This window comes from Mizuhopecten yessoensis, unplaced genomic scaffold, assembly GCF_002113885.1.
Source record: "Mizuhopecten yessoensis strain PY_sf001 unplaced genomic scaffold, ASM211388v2 scaffold3423, whole genome shotgun sequence".
NCBI lineage: Eukaryota > Metazoa > Mollusca > Bivalvia > Pectinida > Pectinidae > Mizuhopecten > Mizuhopecten yessoensis.
The window spans coordinates 76,524-96,693 of record NW_018405037.1 but is presented as its reverse complement, the minus strand read 5'-3'; the positions used below and the strand labels follow the sequence as shown (position 1 = coordinate 96,693).

General features: G+C 35.1%; 1 protein-coding gene across 11 annotated transcripts in view; it reads left to right on the top strand.

Moving 5' to 3' along the window:
- Nucleotides 1–20,170, top strand: part of LOC110447449 (CUGBP Elav-like family member 2) — an 80,970-nt gene that overhangs the window by 44,998 nt on the left and 15,802 nt on the right. For 4 of the 11 annotated variants that reach the window (XM_021493156.1, XM_021493151.1, XM_021493149.1 and 1 more), the window contains exons 8-14: nt 4,523–4,628; nt 6,598–6,621; nt 7,778–7,846; nt 9,925–10,044; nt 12,945–13,022; nt 14,837–14,905; nt 18,355–18,558. In XM_021493156.1, coding sequence (XP_021348831.1) covers nt 4,523–4,628; nt 6,598–6,621; nt 7,778–7,846; nt 9,925–10,044; nt 12,945–13,022; nt 14,837–14,905; nt 18,355–18,558 — 670 coding nt within the window. The remainder of the gene's footprint in view (nt 1–4,522; nt 4,629–6,597; nt 6,622–7,777; nt 7,847–9,924; nt 10,045–12,944; nt 13,023–14,836; nt 14,906–18,354; nt 18,559–20,170) is intronic. The other 7 variants (XM_021493150.1, XM_021493148.1, XM_021493147.1 and 4 more) reach the window with 6 other exon arrangements.

The following is a 20,170-nucleotide window of genomic DNA, read 5'->3' as shown; positions in this document are numbered from 1 at the left end:
TTGCTTTTCACACAATTGCCAATATTGTTCAACTCGAGCCCTGCACAAATAAACCTGGAGAAAAACATTCTTGGAGCTAAACCAAAATCTAATTTCATCAAGCCTGGCATATGATCAATATTTTATTGAAATGTTTGAACATCAAATTGAATACCAGTTTAGTGGCTGCTTAAACAGCTGAATCAACTTGGATATGTGAAGGGAAAAACATGGATGTAAAAACACAAGTTTTCAGACAATTGTTATGTTTTATTTCGTATTGGTAAAAAATGGAAATAAGTAATTGCTGGCAGGATCAAGTGTACTTTAGGATAGCCATCTGTGTTACCAGAAATAATGATTATCACAATAATGAGGGAAAGTAATTGATAGCACTCGTCATGAAACATTGACACTGATCGCCTACCTACATAAAAAACCCATCATCATAGAGCTGGAGGAGGGGGAAGGGCAATTTTCTAGCCAAAAAGAAAGATCTTAATAGCTACATAGGAATGAGGAAATATTGCTGGATAGGCAGCAGAATGTTGGCTGCCAGTTTGTGGTTATGTCGCAAGCTAGATCGCAAAATATCTGTTAGAGGGGGTGTCGGTGATCAGTCTGTTTGCATGGTTATTGCAGACATTCTAATACGATTCCTGTTGATGGGATTGCATCATACATTCAACGGCTTTTTCTGCCTCTGAGTTTCAGTATTTGAGCAGTTGTCGTATAATTACCAGGAATAGATTACTGTTGAAGGAGCACGTTTTTAAATCCTGTCATGGCCATGTGGTAACAATGTCTGCTGCGACACGTAAAATTATCTGGCTGTTGTTTGAGTGGCAGACTGGGATGTTATTCCCTGGCTTTCTATTGTTGAGTAGGGTTGGTGACCTGTAAGGGCAGCACAAGGGGATCCAAACTCGTACAGGAGCAATGATTCTGACTCATCTCATTGAGAACCTGCTTCCCTAACCAATCTGTTTCCTATCCACGTCCCCGTTCCAGATTGTTGTACTTGGGGCGGGAATGTCTTTGGAAGTAATATTTCTGATTGATCATCGTAAGAGGAGAGGGGGATGAAAACATCACCTGAGGAATATTGTGTAACTGACGCCAGCTATAGGGGTTTCTTTATGAAATATATGTATATAGACAGAGTCGAAGCATCCTGTCCTCTGAAACATTGATCAGAAAAGGTTTCTTTAAGGTCGCAGTATTAATATTTATATGTAGTTTTACTGGCTTCTTATATGCTATGAACTCGCTGCCTTGAGATGTTTACAGAGTTTATCATTATAGAGGAAGTGTTTTAGGAGTCTGTTTCCGGGATGCAACCTACGCAATAAGGCTTGTATATAAGAAAATCAACATCGTACATGTTCAGAATAAAACCTGGAAAGCAGAATGTGAAAAAGATTTTGCAATGATAAAATGGTAGACATTTCTTAATTGTTTTGGCAAGCAGCGAAGCACCTGAGAAATAATAAGTTAGTTGTAGTGCATCTGTTCTGCCAGTCAATAATGGTGCTTCCCCTCCATTACTAGACTAAGTGCCGTTTTTTCGTCATAAGGATATCATTTGTGTAGCCAGAGTGCTAGAGGATTCTCGCCAGATTAACTGAATTAGTTTTGGAGATTGTGAGCTGTGTATACTACACTCATTCTGGTGGTTAATAGCCAGCCAGTAAGGTCTAAAGACCACACTAACCAGCAGGGGACCTTGTCAGAACCGGCATAGAATTATGGGAAATTAACTAAAAACTGCAAAAACTAAGTCCAATATCCCTTGGTGGCATTCACCCACTGTTGCTTGTTCCCCGTGCTGCCAGGCTACTCTAATTCAGAAAAGCCATTGGCCCAGCAGCATACATTCCGAAAAAATATAGAAAAAATATAGAAAAAATATGGCCCCAACTCTGCTGTAGCCAGAATGAGTGATCTTATATTTAATCAGCTCCATTTAAAGGGCGTAGAAAAACTCTTTGGCTGAGGGGTCCCTAAATCTAACATTTCAGTGGGTCGGAGGGGCTGGTGTATTATTTCTGTAAAATGTGAAGTGATTTTGTTACCTGTTCGGACTGTTAAATTCCTTGGATGCTTCAATCTAATGATCGAGGCCAGGAAGATCTGTACTCTTGTGCCGGGGCATATCTCGTACCATGCTTCATCGGGACATTAATAGGCAACCCTGGTATGAAATTAAGATTAATCGCTCTTTAATATCTTGCCTTTTTGAAATGGAGTATTAAATGAAAAACTCATTCATCAGAGCTTGATTTGCTTAATATAAAAAGTCTTGCCGCATAAGTAAGTCAAAGGAACGGGGCGATATATACATGTAATGATCTAGACATGAAATTATGTGTGAAGAGGAATTGGCCATCATTGGTCCTCCAACAAAGTTTTGTTCATTAGTGATACGATGAAAAACGATATTGTTACTTTTTCAGATGGTATGCCGAGTTAATTATGCAATCTTAAGTTTAAATAATTTTCATCACTGCTATAAACACAAAAATATCATGTTTTGCAACATTTTGCAAGAAAGGTTTTCATTGCACAGAAAAGAATCCATAGATGCAAAAAGCATTTACTGCCTTCATAATTTAGATCAATGCTTGATAACTCCGAAATTTAAAGATGCTCACCGTTTGGAAAATAAACGTATAGAAAAAACACTCCTAACATATTCAGCTTTGATGAAAAATGTTAAAAAGAACCTCTGAAAATGAATCCATACTTGTCTAGATTGAAGGAACCTTTTGATCAGTCTTTTAGTGAGAAACTGAATGAGAAAATTTATAGATACTTTGGAACAAAATAATACATGTGTGTACGAAGCACAGATGATAGATATCGACACATTGTAAGGGAAGAGGAGGACAAACCCACCACCAACTGAACGGAACAGCTGCTCATATCTTCCCCTGTTTTAACAGTGTAAATAAAAAAGTTTCTTCAGCATTGCCTGTCCTGGCTCAGTCTTCCAAAGGGTGCCTCTTGTGTAAGGATGAAGGGTTTCTGTTAACATCCTCACAAGTCTAGATCTGCCCCCCAGAATCTAGCCTATTTTAAGTCCTTACTTTTTTATGACTACAGCTTAATAAACGTAATACCAGGTTGTTCGGTGCGTCAGGATCAACAATGCACAATGTAAGGAACATTTTGTTGGGACATTGCTGTGGTTGAATGTATTAGCACATCGCTATGGTAAAACAAGGACGTTCAAGTGCTAGCGGTTCCATGTGTAACTTTCCAAGGTACTTTGTTGTTTCTTTTGTGTCAAGAGTTGGTTATTACTAGAAAAGGATGCTTTTATAAGAATCTGTTAGTGATATCATATGTCTTCCAAGTGTATCTAGAATGTCAACCATTCAGCCCATTATATGTAATGGGGAATTGATGAGGGCAAAAAGTATAGTTAGGTGATCAACTGTGGAAAAATTGAACATGTCACTTAAATAACCGTAATAATTAAACAATATATCATATTGTGTGTAATAGCTATCAACAAACAACATTTAAACAAAGGTAATAAATTATCAATTAATTACGAATTTCTTTGATGGATTGCTGCTATACACTGCGATCCTTGGTGTGCTTTTATCTGGAATAGTTGTATATAAGTGATGCCTTTTCTAAACCTGTTGTAGGGAATGTGTTATGAATTTCTGGTCTGTATCTGTGCCCCCTCCCTATCATTAGCAGTAAAAGACAAGCACTGTACATGAGTATGATATATTTTGGATTAATGGGCCAGGGAACATCAGTCAGTAAATATTACCACACCTCCGCCTAATTTGTGTAGCTCAGGTGCAGACTTTGATACTGATAGATGACTGTCAGACAGGTACCTCTAGCAAAACTAGGCAATGATAGAAATTTGTACACTTTTTATCCATAATATTTATTGGACATTGTTATTGAAAAGAAAGTATCCGTATATATTTGTGAGGATGTAAAAGTCCCTTTCACCCCTGTGTAACTTTAGTACACTCTACTGTACATTGATCAGGAGGAGTCCATTATGGTCTGCAGGGGTGAAAGGGTCAACTCTGCCCTGTGTACATGTTTTTGGTTGTGACTACACAAAGACTATTGAATTGGTGCAGGTACTTGTGTTGGTGGCACTGATTCATTATACCACAACAATATTCATACAGCTTTGCCAACAGACCTAGAGAAGGTCTCCTTATAATTATTTCAATATTTTACAACTTTCTTGATTATACCAATGTTATTAAAAGCACATTGAAAACATGTATAAAATAACGGTGTAAACCATTAAACCAGAAACCTCTACAGTTACAAATTATTGTGTATTTAAAGTTAACCCTTTCACCCCTATGTAACTTTAGTAGATTCTACCATGCATTGATCTGGATGAGTCCATTATGGTCTACAGTGGTGAAAGGGTTAATGAATGATAATTAAGTGTGTGATGCTTAATTAATGAAGTTTTCATGGCTTTTGTGTGTGATTATTTGTATTATCTGCTTCATATTTATTTACCATGGTCCATATTCTACTGTTTCAGCTGCTGCAACAAGCTGCTGCTGCCGGGGGAAACATGGGAAACATGGGAGGAAACATGGGAGGAAACATGGGAAACATGGGGATGCTACAGAACATGAACAATATGGGTAGGTGTTGGCATTGATAGCTGCCGTAATATCATCCGCTATTAAGTTGTACGATGCACCACAGCTGATGTTTTAACATTCAGACAGTTTTTGTAAAATTTTGAAGCCTGTTTCCTACAAGGAGTTTTAAGTCAAAGTGCAGTGTTTTTGGATGAGATTATAAGGCATCCTATTTGTTTCTCGTTAATGAGTATGATGTACCTCGTGATTAAATGTCTTAGCGTTAATTGTTGCACATTAAATAATTATCCTAATTGCCGCTGCAACTTTTTGTCTTGATTTGAAAACACAAAAAGTGGCATTGAAAACTATGTATATTCTAATGTCATAGAAATATTAACATAGGAAAACATTTTAATGTTAAAATTTGGATGTGATTGCATCTAAGTTCACAAATAGCAAGGGATGAGTGTGTGTTTGTTGGATTTCGTGTTTATATGTGTAATATTTTACATGAAGTTTTTAATAATTGCTTGATTTTAATCAGGTTTATTACATTTTGAAGTACTAGTCTGCTAGAGAGAGGGGCAAATACTTGTGATACAAACAAGTGCTGGCTTGTGTGGGACGTTGTGAGCAGTGTATGATTCATCATTACTTACTACATTAGTGTGGTAGAGAGTCTAGAACATTCTGATGTACAGTAATGGCTCCACCAGATTAATTTTCATTACGTGTACAAATCTATCAGAATCATAACTTTGATAGGTCATAATGAAAATGTTTGGCGTTATACTTCAAAGTGTTTTACGAGGGAAGAAAATGGAACTGAAAGGTTTGATGGTGACTGTCGTGACCTTTACATCCATGCCTGGGGTTTCAAGGGATATGATAAAAGATGATGTGTATTTTGCCTCAGTATATAAATGTTAATAGGAAAGAATCTTCTAGGTTTGAATTATGTTCAATTTGTGTAAAGCTCAGTTCAGCTATATTTGGAAATTCTCGTCCTGCGGGAATTAGTTGGCAAAGGGTAGCTACCAATTCACTTAAAACAGTACAGAAATTTAATATTGGCCAGATCATGAATACACAGATACAAATTAGGGCTTAGCATTCAAATGTTTGAAGCATGCTATAAATTAGTTGTGTATGTATTACACTGCAAGTGAAGTTGAATGTAGTCAGTATAGATTTGGCGGTATAGAATGTGGGTGGGGAAGGGATGAGGAAGTACTGAGCATTATAAACCACAACATGCCAGCAACCTTTCCTATCAACAATTTTTGTTTTTACATCCGTGCAAACTTAAAGCGTGATAACCCTTTGATGTCGGGCCAAAGTTAAGCAATATTGCCCCAAAAATTCACAATAAACTGATAATGGTGTGTTGTATTGTAGAGGTATTATATGTTTGAAGCTATTCCTTTGAAATTCTAACATGCTGCTGTTTGTTGTCGTGGTATTCTTGAGTGAATTGTGTTTTTGAAAAAAAATGTACCCGCAGTGAAATCACTGGTCCACATGCTGCTTTGGAGACGATCTGTTTATAATCTATAATTGGAGAAAAATGTAAAAGTTGGCAGTGTTTAAATGGCTGCTGTATCTAACATCACTTACAAGGTAAAACATATCTACCCTCACATGATAGTAACAAGGCAAGCACTTGAACCTTTGTTGGACAATAACGACAGCACTTGAATTGGCTGTTTAGAACAATATCACGTATACAGATGTGTTTTACCTTGACTGATAACAAGTTATAATGATTGAGAAAGCGTCGTGTGAGTGCAGTGTAATACAGTTTGGATTTTCTCTTACGTTAATATGATATAAAGTCGCATCAACTACTAGGCTGCGGCTTATTATGGCGGTCTTTATACATGATAACGATCAAAACTACGATTTCACTCCATTCATTATGAATTGTTACTTCAAGTGAAAGTCATTTCATCCATTTGGATGAGGTGGTCGTTGATTACATGATTTAAACTGTGGTGTTGATATGAGTGTTTTCCTTTTCCCATAGGGAGGATAAACCAAAATGATAACGGTACGGTACTTCTGTTGTAGAACTCATCACTTTATACTCTCACATGTCAAGCATGAACAAAACTCTCTCTATTTCTAATGCTACGTTTAATTTTAATTTTAAATCTTTACTTCTGTTAAATTGGACTTTTCTTTTGGCATTTATCTCTTAGGAGTAGCTGATCAAGTATTTAACATAGCGATGACCTTTGGAAACTGGCGTGTTCAAACTAGTTTAAAGTCATTAAATGATAAAATGCATCTTTTAAATAAAAATAAACTGTTCTTTTCCATGGGATATTACTGATTTGCTTCTCTTCTCCTACCTACCATCACACACCTCATTCCCTTCCTTATTGTCCAATTTGCTTTAAAATACCAGCATGCTAAAGATTAAGATACAAAAGTAAAATTTTAATATATGACCAAAAGGAATTTTAATTGATGGCAAATATCTCTGAAAGAAATATTTTACCATTATTTTTTGGCAATAACAAAACAATGTTGTTGGGGGTGAGAATCATGGGCCAGTTTTCAAGTGTTTAAGCAGGGAAAGCCACATGAGATATGGAGAAAAACATAAAGGACTTCCATGCAAAAGAAAGAAAAAAATCTGTTTTAAAATAAATGGGTTGTGGGATCTCGTTTCAATCAAGTAGGCGGAGAATAACGACCCCTTTCTGGGAGATTAGTTGATGCTTCAATCGCAGAAAACCCTCCAGTTTCCAAAGTAGACAGTGAAATTGTTGGCCTTGTGGCGCAATAATTGTATGATTCATGTTTGTGATACATTTAATGGTTTATCGTTAATGACAAAAACATTTGATAAATTGATGATTATGATGTCTTCCTTATATGAGTAATTAATAAGCCAAAGCTAAGTCATAAGTCAGAAATCTTTTTGTAATTTAATCGTTGTTGAAAAGTTAAATAGTTCAGTTTGTGTTCATTAACCTTTAAATAATTGATTTCTTGTAATGGTTGATAATTTCTTAATATTATTTTGTTTAAACATATTCAATGTTCTATTATAATGTAGATGTAATGTATCACAAAGTCAATGGACATTTGATAACTGAATTGTTCTTTGAGAAATAAGTGTTTTAGTAGTGATACATGTTGATTGATAGACATGTTCCCGGGAACTATAACTCACCTGTGGGTACCTTGTTCTGCAGGTTCTAATTCTCTCGGCGTCCAGCAATTGCTAATAGCAGCAGCTGCGGCTGCTGCTAGCAACAACCCAGGTAGATATATATATTGTACATTTGTAGTGGAACTTCTTTTGTATCTAAAAGTTGTTGCTTATACTTTTTTTGTCATTTCGCATTCTGATATTTATATTCATCCATATATTAGCTACTACCTTTCTTTGTACATCTTACAACAACCTATATACTGTATAACTCAATAGTCGGATATACCTAGTCACTGTGTAGTGGAGCATCCCTCTTGACCATGTTGTGTTGGTAGAACTTCTGTGCTGGTTTTCGACACCCTCGACTTATAATTAAGTACACGGTCATTATGTATGATGTGATGTTGGGGTCTCGATAGCACCGTTCTCTTTGATGTTGTGTAGGTGACTTCTGTATAATTCTTTACTTCCTTGCACGGGAACTGTTCTACTGGTTCTCATTTGTATGTGAATGCTATTTATTTGTCAAGTCTTGGCATTTTTCTTTATCTTTAAAAAGAAAAATATGAAAAATCTACCTTATTTGACAATGAAATAATGTACAGGAAATTTTATGATCATTCACTCACAAATTGTAATTATGATACGCTCTTAATTTACTCTAATGCTGTTAAAACCTGACTGATTTTGAATGTGATTTTTAGTTGCTATATTAAACTACTTGAACATTATTTCGATTCTAGAAAATTATTTAGATTCTAGATCATTTCAAATTCACTATGTAAACAAGTTTTGTTAGATAAACTACTGTTCTTCTGCACAACACCCTTTCTTTATTTTCATGTCCTTTGATTTTGCTTTTTTTCAATGCACAGTTCATTCCTTATCACACAGCTTAGTAACAATTCAATGATACATTGTATGTAGTTGTTCATATCAGAACTGGGCTGAATTACAGCATGCAAGTAACTTGGCACTTCTGTGTAAACAAGTTTGGTGTTCTTTACCTCAAGTTAATGATTAGTTTCCAACATTCATTTACATTGCCCCTTCTGTAGAATTGATTAGAAAAGTGTTGTATGGTGTATATTTTTCTTTTTGATTTCTGCTTATAACTAAAACCTTTGCGCTAGTGTAACTGCCAGTTCATATTTGTCACCTAAAGGAAGGGTAAGAGAGAGAAAGAGAGAATGTGTCGGAGAACGATGAGATTGATGCAGTGATTTATGAAAACATTGCTTTGCACTTTACCAGTGTTGCTGGTAAGGATTGGTTAAAATCATGCAAATTATTTTCCATATTTGAACATGCAAATAATTCTTACAATTCAATTAACAAGATAAAATTGATTTGTCAGAACAATTAACGAGTTCTATTTGCTGCAACTGTTGTTTCAAATTTAAGCATGTGTGAATTGTGGATGCGTTTTATTCTCTTAAAGTCTTACTTATTTTCTTTACACTTGCTGTTTGGATTTTGTTGAATGGCTGATGTTTTATTGATTATTAATATCTTACGTTATTTACTTGTTGAGTTTTATGTTCAGTTTTATGTCTTGTTTATTATAATAATTTGATTTTATAAAGTTTTAATCTGTTTTAATGATCCGTTATCTTGATTTTAATTAATTTTAAATGTGTATATATATTGATTTGTGTGTTTCGTTTGAATTGAAGATGTTCCTTTTAATTTGAATTGTTTTGATGTCGGTATATATTGTAATTGTCCCGTTGTTGTACACTCGTTGACCTTATTATATCATGTTGTATGTTGTATAATAGCAATCAAATTGAAATCACATGTTTTTCTGTCTGGTTATAAGCAATATTGATAACAAGTTTGAGATATATATCTTTTATGATTAACCACTTGACCATGGTTTCATAAAACATTTCTATGAAGATTGCATTTTTCTGAGCTTGATATTTCTGATTTTGTTATCAGTGTTAAAGTGATTGTTTTGAAAAAAGAGATATAATTTACAACTTTTGTAACTGTGGCAAGATCATTGATAATGTTAATGCTGGTAAAGATTTTTTTATTGGTAAATGATAAAAGATCTTGTTTTGATTGGCTAGTTACACAGGTTGCGTTATAACATGAGTAACAGAAGAAGGTGTGATTTGAGTTTGGTTTCCATGTGTCGTTTATTTTGTGTCTATATCTATATGTCATGTCCTACTACAGGATTGCTAGCGGCCCTTGCGGGGCTGAGCAACAGTGGCAATAACTCCACCCCTACTTCTCCCACGAGTATGAGTACCGGAGCTAACACTGCCAATCGCTCCAACATGGGGTCAGGCCAAGGTACAGGACCGCGCCCACTGACTAAGTAGCACCCCGCCCACCCAGTGTACATGCTGACCTACAGCTATGTCAGAGCTACCTGTGTATACTACATATATATATATCACATACCATTCAAATATTTTATACGTTGATTTCGTTTTTGTTTTTTCTTATTTTCATTTTTTGTTTGTCTGTGTATTCGTATAATATTCGGGTAAAAGACAGCTTTACGGCACATGTTTGGAAGCAAGAACTTTGAAATGTCTTGAAAAATTAATTAATATTTGTCATTATATTGCACTTTTTATGTGCTCATAAACCAATCGCTTACAAAATATGTTACTTAAAGACTATATTTGACAGATATGCATAATTTAATAGGGTAGTGAAAACATGGATCAATTTTAATGTGCCACTCTTTGGTGGGGGCGGGGGCAGTTTTGAGTTTGTTTTTGTAAAGCTGTCTTTTGCCTGTTTTTTCATCTTATTTTCCACCTTTATACTGCCTGGCTATATTGTACCATTATTTTACGTTGTGACACGAAGATGCATGATGTACATAGTTTTTGGCTGCACTCTGTTGTCGGGGCATAATTTTTGATGTTTTTGAATACTTTGGAAAACAACTGTGTTCTTACAGAGGATTTAAAATATGAATATAGTCTTTTTAAAACCCAAAGAAAAATATCAGTATTTTCAGCTATTACAGCAAGTCTTAGCAAGAAATATCTAGACAGTAACAGTGCAATATTTTGGCTTTGTGAAAAGACATTTAAATATAAAACAAGAAATTGCACTTAATTGTACTACTAGAGAATACAAAATTACATTGTGTATTTCATTGATAACATAATCAGAAAGTATACAGCGATTCATTAATCTCCAGTCTCTTCATCAACCATAACGCCATGAATAATTGAGACGGCTCCTTCCTTGTTATTGGGCAAGTATTTGAAGGTATCGTGAGGTCATAAAAGAAATGGAAATCTTCATGGTGGTATCCTTTGAAGGTATTTCATGTAATACGTTAAAAGTTATGCCTTGAATTATCTCAAGCCTTTTGAAGTCTCTTTGTTTCCTACAACAGATCTGGATTGTGTAGATATCGTTGATCCGAGTCTCACTGGCTACTATGTTTGTCCTTGTGCATTTGTAGTCTCTCTAATGTCCGTCACTGTATGCATGTCTCTTTATCAGTATGTGACTTTTCATTTTAGTTTCCAATGCTTTCTAGGTATGTTTGCTGTGTACATGTTATACTATGATGAACCTAGCGACACAATTTCCATAAAATTTATTTCATCTTTGTAAAAACAAATGTTTATATTCAAATTTAGTATTTCATGTTATCATAGCACAAAGATTGCTGGTCAATTCAATTGTTTAAAAGTGTAACAAAACAAAGTGATTTACAAAAATGATATTTTTAAATGTCTAATATAAATCGGATGGGATATTCAAAAAAAGAAAGCCTACATATTTTTGCGATAACTGAATTTTCGCAGTGAATTTGTATTCTCGGTGACATTATTTTCACACAAAAATTTGCTTCAGTGATTTATGATTTCACCATTTTAGAAGTTTGTTTGGCTGAGAAGTCCAAAATACTTTGAGAGTTGAGAAAACTTTGATTCAGCTAAAATAAGTATGATTATGGTATGAATCTGGTTTCCTCAGATTTTGTCCACTGTGACAGCATTAGTGTTATGTGGAGAGATGAATTAGATATTTGTGGAACTGTGAAGCTAGCTATGAACTTCCAGAAACCTCTATTTGTTGGACTCCTGCATGATGCTGTCATGTTTTGAAGAATTTACTCCAGTCATGCTTCATCCGCATATTAAACCTACCTACTAATTTCAGTTCAACAATAACATTAGCTTTCAGTTGTAAGTTGAAGAAGACCATTTCTGAAGGACAACATAGTTATTTGAAACTCTTTACTTTTCTGATGTCCCAAAGGGATAAAACCTTGAGGTACCAAGGCTTGTGTTAATATTCGGTGGTATTTTTCCCCCCGGAAAGATTCACTACTTTCAAAAGTTTTAGCCATGCTGTTTTTTCCCTACCATTTCTGGTTATATGACATAATGATGCAGATAGATAGAAATAAAGATGATAAAAAATTGTACCATTGAAATTTTCAGGAAACTGTCTATGAAATAGAAAATAAACACAAAACAGAATGTTATAGATGCCAGAAACCTTGTAGACCTGTTTGATGTGATGCTTACTTTTTTTGTCAATATTTTTTTTCAAAGCTTGTAGAGGTTTGAAGGTTTTGTATTGGAAAATCTCTTCTGCATTGATCGTTAAATTAATTGATCAATTTGTCAAACTGACCAATGAAATATTTCAAAAATTTGATTATATTGATGGGACCTCCAATTAACTGCATGCCAGAGGAATGCATTCTAGCTTATCAATGTTATGTTATCATCATTTGCTTAATTACAAAATTAACTTGTCCTGTTATGTAACATTAAATGCATCCCTTGTTTCATAATAATATTTAGAGTCTAATTTTGGCTTTTCCTTTTTTTGAGAATTAATTTGGCAGATGTTTCTTTAGTTTCATTTATTTTGTTTATACTAATCTAGCATAGAATGTTTAAAAATAAAAATTGTATTTACCGAGTTAGTAGAATAATATTGTTAATAAAATGCATTTTTCAAAGTATGAATGAGAATGTCAAATAATAGAATTAACTTGTTAATCGAACATGGAAATAAATTTGCATGTAATATAAGAGGAATTTTGAGTTATAATCAAGGCAGGCTTAATATATGAGCAAATTGTTTTCACAGGGATGGCAGACATGAGCAAAATTTGTAGATCAAAAAAGGGTGAAAGACGATCAACACGGTTATATACAGTGACAAGGTGTCTCATTGTGTGCTCGTTTGTTTACTTGCAGGTGACGGTGCATCAAACAATCTTCATCTGCAGAATCTGCAGAGTTTGGCAGCATTAGCTGGTGCAGCAAACAATGCAGGTGAAAATCAAACCAATACCTTCCTCAGGGCCAAGAATCGTGCAGTGCAATAATTTAATACCTGTTTTAGCTATTTCTTCCGTCATTTCAGTTCATCTTGCCCTTTGCAGCTGTTTGAAGCCTGCATTTTTTACTGTCAAGAATAATAATTTACTAGTTAAATTTTATTGTTGGCAATCATAATAAATTTTTGTTAATATACTTAGACCAATTATGGTTGAAACCCCCAATTATCACATGACTGGGGAGGAAAGTGGTGTTATGTTACCGAAAACATGACTCCAAACATTGTAATAGATTTTCTTTCAAATACATCAATTTAAAACATTTTCAGAAATTCCCTAAAATATCTTTGCTGTTTAAAAGCATGCTTAGATTTTCTTTCAAATACATCAATTTAAAACATTTTCAGAAATTCCCTAAAATATCTTTGCTGTTTAAAAGCATGCTTTAGTATGATTACGACAGTGTCCCTGGGATAGGTTTTGTAGATTTTACAGAACTTTAGTGGTTGTATGTATAGATAGAAACATCCGTGTTGCTACTCGTTAAACAAAGGATGTCCTTACAAAATTATGATGAAGCTGCCTTTTAGGATGTTAGAATTTTAAATTTGATAAAATAAAAACTTAAACTCTTCTACAGGAAATGTTACTTATAATCCTGTATGATATCAAGCTATAAGATCTTGCTGTGAAATGAAATATGAAGGCAGGAATTTAGTCATGCTCTAAATAAAAAGTCTTTCAACTAGTAGGGGAGACCGGTTACCCATGCCTTCGGTATCGGATACTGCTGTAGAACAGGGAAATAACCCAGATAGGTTTCCTGCCAAGAGCAGCTCATGTTGCGCAAATGCACATTTTGAATTTGGCACAGGATAAAATATTGGAAATCCAATACAGTTTTAAATGGATTTCCTGTAAATGCATTAGGGAAACACTTATTGACAGAAAGCTAAAATTCAATTTAGCAGAATTGTTCAAGGTCATTCAAGCTTTTGATTTACATGCAAAATACGTGATTTCGGGACAACTTTCCATTGTAATAGAGACATAATGGTAAGATTTTATTGTCTGTACAAATGACTGCATTTAAATCAAATAAGCATGTAACGTGAATGAATATGGGTGTTGCCTCCTGTCAGAACTGTAACTGTTTTACATCTTAGCGATAAATCTCAATACTACCAGTCCCTAAATTTCAGTTCTGCTTGAAGCTTATTTAGCTAAACCCATGGTAATCTTAAACTTCACAAGACTTAAATCTCCTTAAATATCTATAATTAGAAAAAATCTCTTGAACCCTTTCACCACTGTAGACCATAATGGACTCATCCAGATCAATGCATAGTAGAGTCTACTAAAGTTGCATTGGGATGAAAGGGTTAAGAGGTTCCTTAAATTTTGACTTGCTTAATGTGTGTACTGGTGGATTTATTTACTTGACCTATTACAGTAATCACACTTACAACTAAGTCCTCCTCCTGCTAGAAATAGGGGAGCTTCAGGTTTTAATGTATTTACTATGTTATTGGAGGAGTGATACAATGTTGCTGTTTAGAATATAGTAGTTACATGATATGAGTAATAACTCAAGATTACAGGATTTATTTTTGTCCTAAATTCACCTCCCTCCCCTTACGATGTCCTCTGAAATTGTTTCTCATCATAACTGTACTTGAGGACTTGGTTTGATGTTAATTGAAAACAGGAAATGATGTTGAGATTTAATTGCAAGCTTCTCAATTGGAGCTGGATACCCTTAACTTTATTTACCTCAAGAAGGTAAAAATGTGTTTTGTGTTTTTGTAGGTGCCCTCAACACACTAGGGATGCAGAATTTAGCAGCATTAGGGGCAACGAGTTCAGCCAATGTATCTGGTAAGGTTTTACACCATTAATTAGTCACAAACAGGCCCTTTATCTAAGGAACGCGCCACATGTGCATTCTAGGAATTCCGGTAGAAATCGTTCCAGAGTGAGAATATTTCAAATCTTTCGAAACTGCCATTAGTGAATATTTACAGATACTTGCTCAAGTGATATTTACATTTTCAAAATAAGACATCACTTGGGTAATGTTGGTATTTGGACTTGAATTTGTAGCCTTACCGTATTTATTTAGGGGTTTTGGTGGCCAACTGGTAAATGGGTCTGACCCTCTATGATTACTAGGCCTCCACTACAGGGTCACAGGTTCAAGGTCTATATGGGCCCAGGTCAGTGTTTTCTTTCTCCGGACAGGAAGGTTTTCCTCCACCACCAGAACTTAGCAAGTCCTTAAATGATCATAAAGCTGTTAAATAGACATAAATATATATATATATGCAGGTCATTGTTCTAGAACTGCAAAAGAACATTGGAACATCAAACCTAAAACATTTGTGAAATACCCCAGAATTCTTATAAATATATGGCTGTATTAGTAGACCATGTCTTTTTGTAATTGGATGGGACCAGTGACTAGTTTGTTTCATTACTAAAGAGATGTTGAAGAGGTGGTTTGCAGGTCTAAATAAAGTCTAGTTAAGGGGGTGTAATTCTGCCCTACATTTGCACACAAACTTGACATGTATAGAACTTTGTGCCAAAATTCTATAAGTAATGCATGCTGCCAGTGCACAGGATTAAACTAGACGGATGTGAAACCCCTAAACCTTCCTCCATATGGAGGCATCTTGGCCATAAGTGAGCAGAATTGTTTTTCGGATCATTCTGATCATGTACATCAGATGGCAGATCTTTTGTGGGGGCAGTCAACCGTGATGGCTGTATCAGACAGAGGCATGTTGCCTTACACGGTTTATTTACTAGTCTGTGTTGGTTTTAGTCCTTGATGTCTTGTTAAGTAGCACAGATGTGGTTTGGCCTTGCTTTACCCTTGTTCTTACTAGATCAGCAAGTCCCCAACATTCTTGTTACAGAAACTTGTAAATGGTCTATTTTCTCGATCCATCATCTACTTAAATACACTTCAACTAGTCGTGTATATCTCCCCCTTGTAAGATGTTAAAACATGCATTTTGCAAAATATTATGAGAAAACTTAAAAATTTTGCAATAAACTGTTTAATATTTAAAGCATTAGCAAATGAAGAGGAGATATAGTTAGGAGATACTCGAGTACCAACCGAGATGAGGAAGGCTGTTTTACAGACTTTATTGGACCGAAAACATGATGTAATTAATGTGTATCAAGTCTGATATCCCTGAAAGATAAGAAGGGTTACAGAAATTAAAGGGTTGACTTGACCCGCTCACTTTGCTGTTTTTGGCAGACTTATCATGGGAGTTGGCTGTAGGACGTGGATAGGGAGAGTTTTACAAAGCAACCCATGCCAAATGAACTAGGTTTCATACACTCTTGCTGGACCTGTAATTGGTTTTAATTAAATATTGCAGATAGCTAACAAATGTAATTGTGCAGTTAGCAACTTTTTAATCAAATTGATTATAATTTGTATCCTAATTTTCTGATTTCTAGAAAATTTGAATTTTAAGGATTGTTTATGATTTTTTTTCATGTTTTTTTTCTCTTTTAAATGAAACATTGTTTGTAAAATATTTAAGGCGAGAGAGAAAAAAATATATTAAAAAGTAGCTATGGTGTGGGGTTAGGAATTTCAATTTGTATGTCGCTGTCTATGAACTGCAGTGAACAAGATACTATAAAATTGATGACTTCTGACTGAGACAAACTAGTAACATCAGTTAGATGAAACGTTGATAGAAAACTGAAGTTAAACTGTAGTAAAGACTGAACTGTGTTCATCGAAATGTTGTACTGTGGTTAACTAGTAACATGGCACAGGAAGGTAAATTAGACTTGGTGGTAGTTCCACACAGTATGAGATAAAGGTTAGAGCTGATGAGTGATTTGTTTCCGCAGCCTTTCCTCACCGCGGTGGAGGACAGTTAGGTGAGGTGTTTCTGTTGTCCGTAGTGTGGTCCTATATAGTAGATTGTTGTGTTGGTTCTCCTACACTGCCCACAGTGGCACCCCTCCAACTGGATACCAAATGCACAAACCGCAAAATTCTTTGTTGTGGAGAAACGTTAACTTGTACTATGGTAGATAATTGGGAGATGTTTGTATTATAAGTAATACAGGAAATATACACAAACCGTTATTGCTGTGTACTATCATTTTTAACATGATGAAGATATTTGTTCAAGTACTGCCTGTGTATTATAGTGATATTGTATCGCTCATTTGTCTGTGATGTCTGGTGTGTGTTGTGTACACTATTATTTCTTTTAATTGTTAACATCTGTCAGTTATTGCCCATCGCCAGTTCTTGCATGAAACATTTTTGTTCAAATTGTGTATAAATATATCAGAAAAATATAGTGCTGTCAAACAGATGGAAGCACTGTGAAATTTATTTTTGAAAAAATTGAATTAAAAAGAGAATGCAGTCTATCATTTACGCATTCAACAGTGAGTAATGCCCCGAGTGTTATGTATAGATGTGCAGGGATATTTAGTACCCTGTACTTGTGAAGTTACATAATCCTGGGTACCACATATGGTACAGACCAGGAGATGAAGTGTTTAAGTGTGTTGTATTGAGCGCTGTCAATCTGACATACGCTGCATTTCTATTTTCCTTTCTGTAGTGCTGTTTACTGTGATTAGAGGAAGTAATTTTCTTTATTGTTTCTACTTAGGAAACATGTTTTTGGAGTAGTGAATGTCTTATGTTGATGTTTTCTTTTCTGTTATAACCACTACACAGTAAATCTGGTAGGAAAACTTTCCAAAAATGTATAAAAAATTGTCTACAGAAAACATCAACAGGCCATACAAAACAACACTGAAGACATGCTTATGCGTCATCAAATTTTTATAACTTATTGGTGCGACCACAATATTTACAATAGAAAATGATCTACAGAAGAAGAATTGTTCCCTTAACCTACATACTCTTTTTCTTATGAGCTAAAATTGGAACTAAAATTCTAACTTTGTTTGGCCTTGGTGAAAGAAATATTAAGTTAATTTCTGACTTGCATAATAATGAAGAAAAATAAATTAATGAAGAATATTACCTTTATGAAAAAAGTATCACAATAAATGTCATTTTGTGTGTTCTTTGTCTGTGTGTCTGAATGTTTGTAAGGTAAGGCTTTGACCTACATCTTTCATAAATACCAAACCTAAGACTGTTGCCAAGCTAAATTATTTGGTCAAGCAATATACTTCCTTGCTTCAAATGTCTGTGTTAAAATGATTAATTACATAGCCTATATTGGATCATTTTGCCTGGGTTTTCTTTATAGGAGCTCTTTATCAATTATTAAGTTCCTTGTGATGTTTTGTATTTGCAGGTTCGTTAGGCACTTCATCTAATTCCCTGGCTGGAATTACAGGCCTCCAGAACTTTGGTAACAACAATTTATCGTCCAGTGGCATGGCCAACAATATGAATGGTCTGGGCTCCAACCCAAACTCGGGTATGGATGCCCTAAGCCAAGCCTATTCCGGAATTCAGCAATATGCAGGTTTGTCGGGTTTACTCAGTCCAGGTAAAGGTTCGTTTCATCTACTTTTTTCCATTTTTCTGACAGGTGTGCTGGTTGGATGTTTGTGCTTGACTTCTGCTGTGTTCCAATCCCAAAGTTGGAGTTATTTCCCTTGATTGGGAAATCCACAACTCCTTTTACTCACAGTTTCCCTAAACGTAAAAATGAAATGAAAATTTGTAGTTGGATAAGTTAAGAAATGGATAAGTCAAAGGGAGATAACTCTGATATCAGTCTGTCATTTTGCATCTTGTGTGGATGATAGTGCTGAGTTTGTGTGGAGTTTATACAGTATATTGTCTTGTTTATTTTTTTGCAGATCACTAACCAGACAATTTGTCAAAGTAAATGGTCGACATTCTTTACTGGGAATGGTACCTTTGATTGAATAGTCTTTTTTATAAAGCATTACATTGCTATATTCCATGATTTATGAAACAAAATAAAAATAACTGTATACAAGATCAGTTTCGTCATTGTATTTCCATTATTGATGTAAATCGTGCTGTCACACTGTTTACAATTCAGTTGAAATCATACAGTCGTGTAATGGAACTTTCACTTTTATTCAATTGTTGAAACAGAAATCGTTGGAACTGTGTACATTCCTGGTAAAGGTTGTGGATAGTTTGTGACAGGTTTTGGCTGTATGTCTGTTTGTTCCTCCTCCTCGGCTGATCTGATTGTGTGAAGCACAGTAATGCAGCTATACAGGGCCATGTGTTGGATACTTGGACACTTGGACAGTTAATTTACATTTGAAACATTCTTATCGACACTGTAAAACATTTATTTTGCATAAAGCTGATCACAGTCCATATTTGAACGATTTCCTTCCTTTTTGATGTTTAACATATTGGAATAAGAACATGACCGTGTTGAGTCACAGCAGTCTAAGTGTCGGACACATCTATGGCCATTTAAAACTTGTTATTTAATGATATGTGACAAAAACTTATTTTGATTGGTCGAAAAAAGAAAACTAGAAATTTCAGGAATTTGAATATAGAAAGTAGTCATTTATGAAGAAAAAATGTTTGTGGATGTCACACAAATTTACAATAGATATAGAATTAAAAAGAACATTTGGATTTTACTTAAAAAGGAGGGGGGTGAAATGTGATGATTTAATCAAAGTTTGTTGGAGTTCAAGTTAACACACTTGGTTGTAGATAAGGGAATACTAATTGCAGTCATCAGGATAGAGAGCTATCAAAGATCTGGAAAATTCTCATGGCATAGTGGGAAGCAAGGGGTGGTGTGTCTGGGGAGGCTCCAGAGGAGACGGAGCCAGCTGATGTTAGTCTGGGGATTACAAATGTACACCATATCTTAGTCTTGGAACAATTGAAAGTGTCGTTTGATGGTCATTGTCTCTGTCTCCTCATATCTTGCCATGGAGCTGATGTAGGGCATGTCTAGGGGTCTGAAAGTTTCTTTGTGTATGGGAGGATTTCTCTTTGATGGGGTCAAGTTGGGTATGGCTGGGAAGGAAAGGGTGTATCTAAATTAGGGATGTGATTTTGGGGGTGTCAAAGAGAGGGGCATGTCTGGATTACAAAAGGTTGTTTCTGTAGATGGGGATATTGTGTCTGAGGGAGCAGAATAGAAGAGGGGGGGG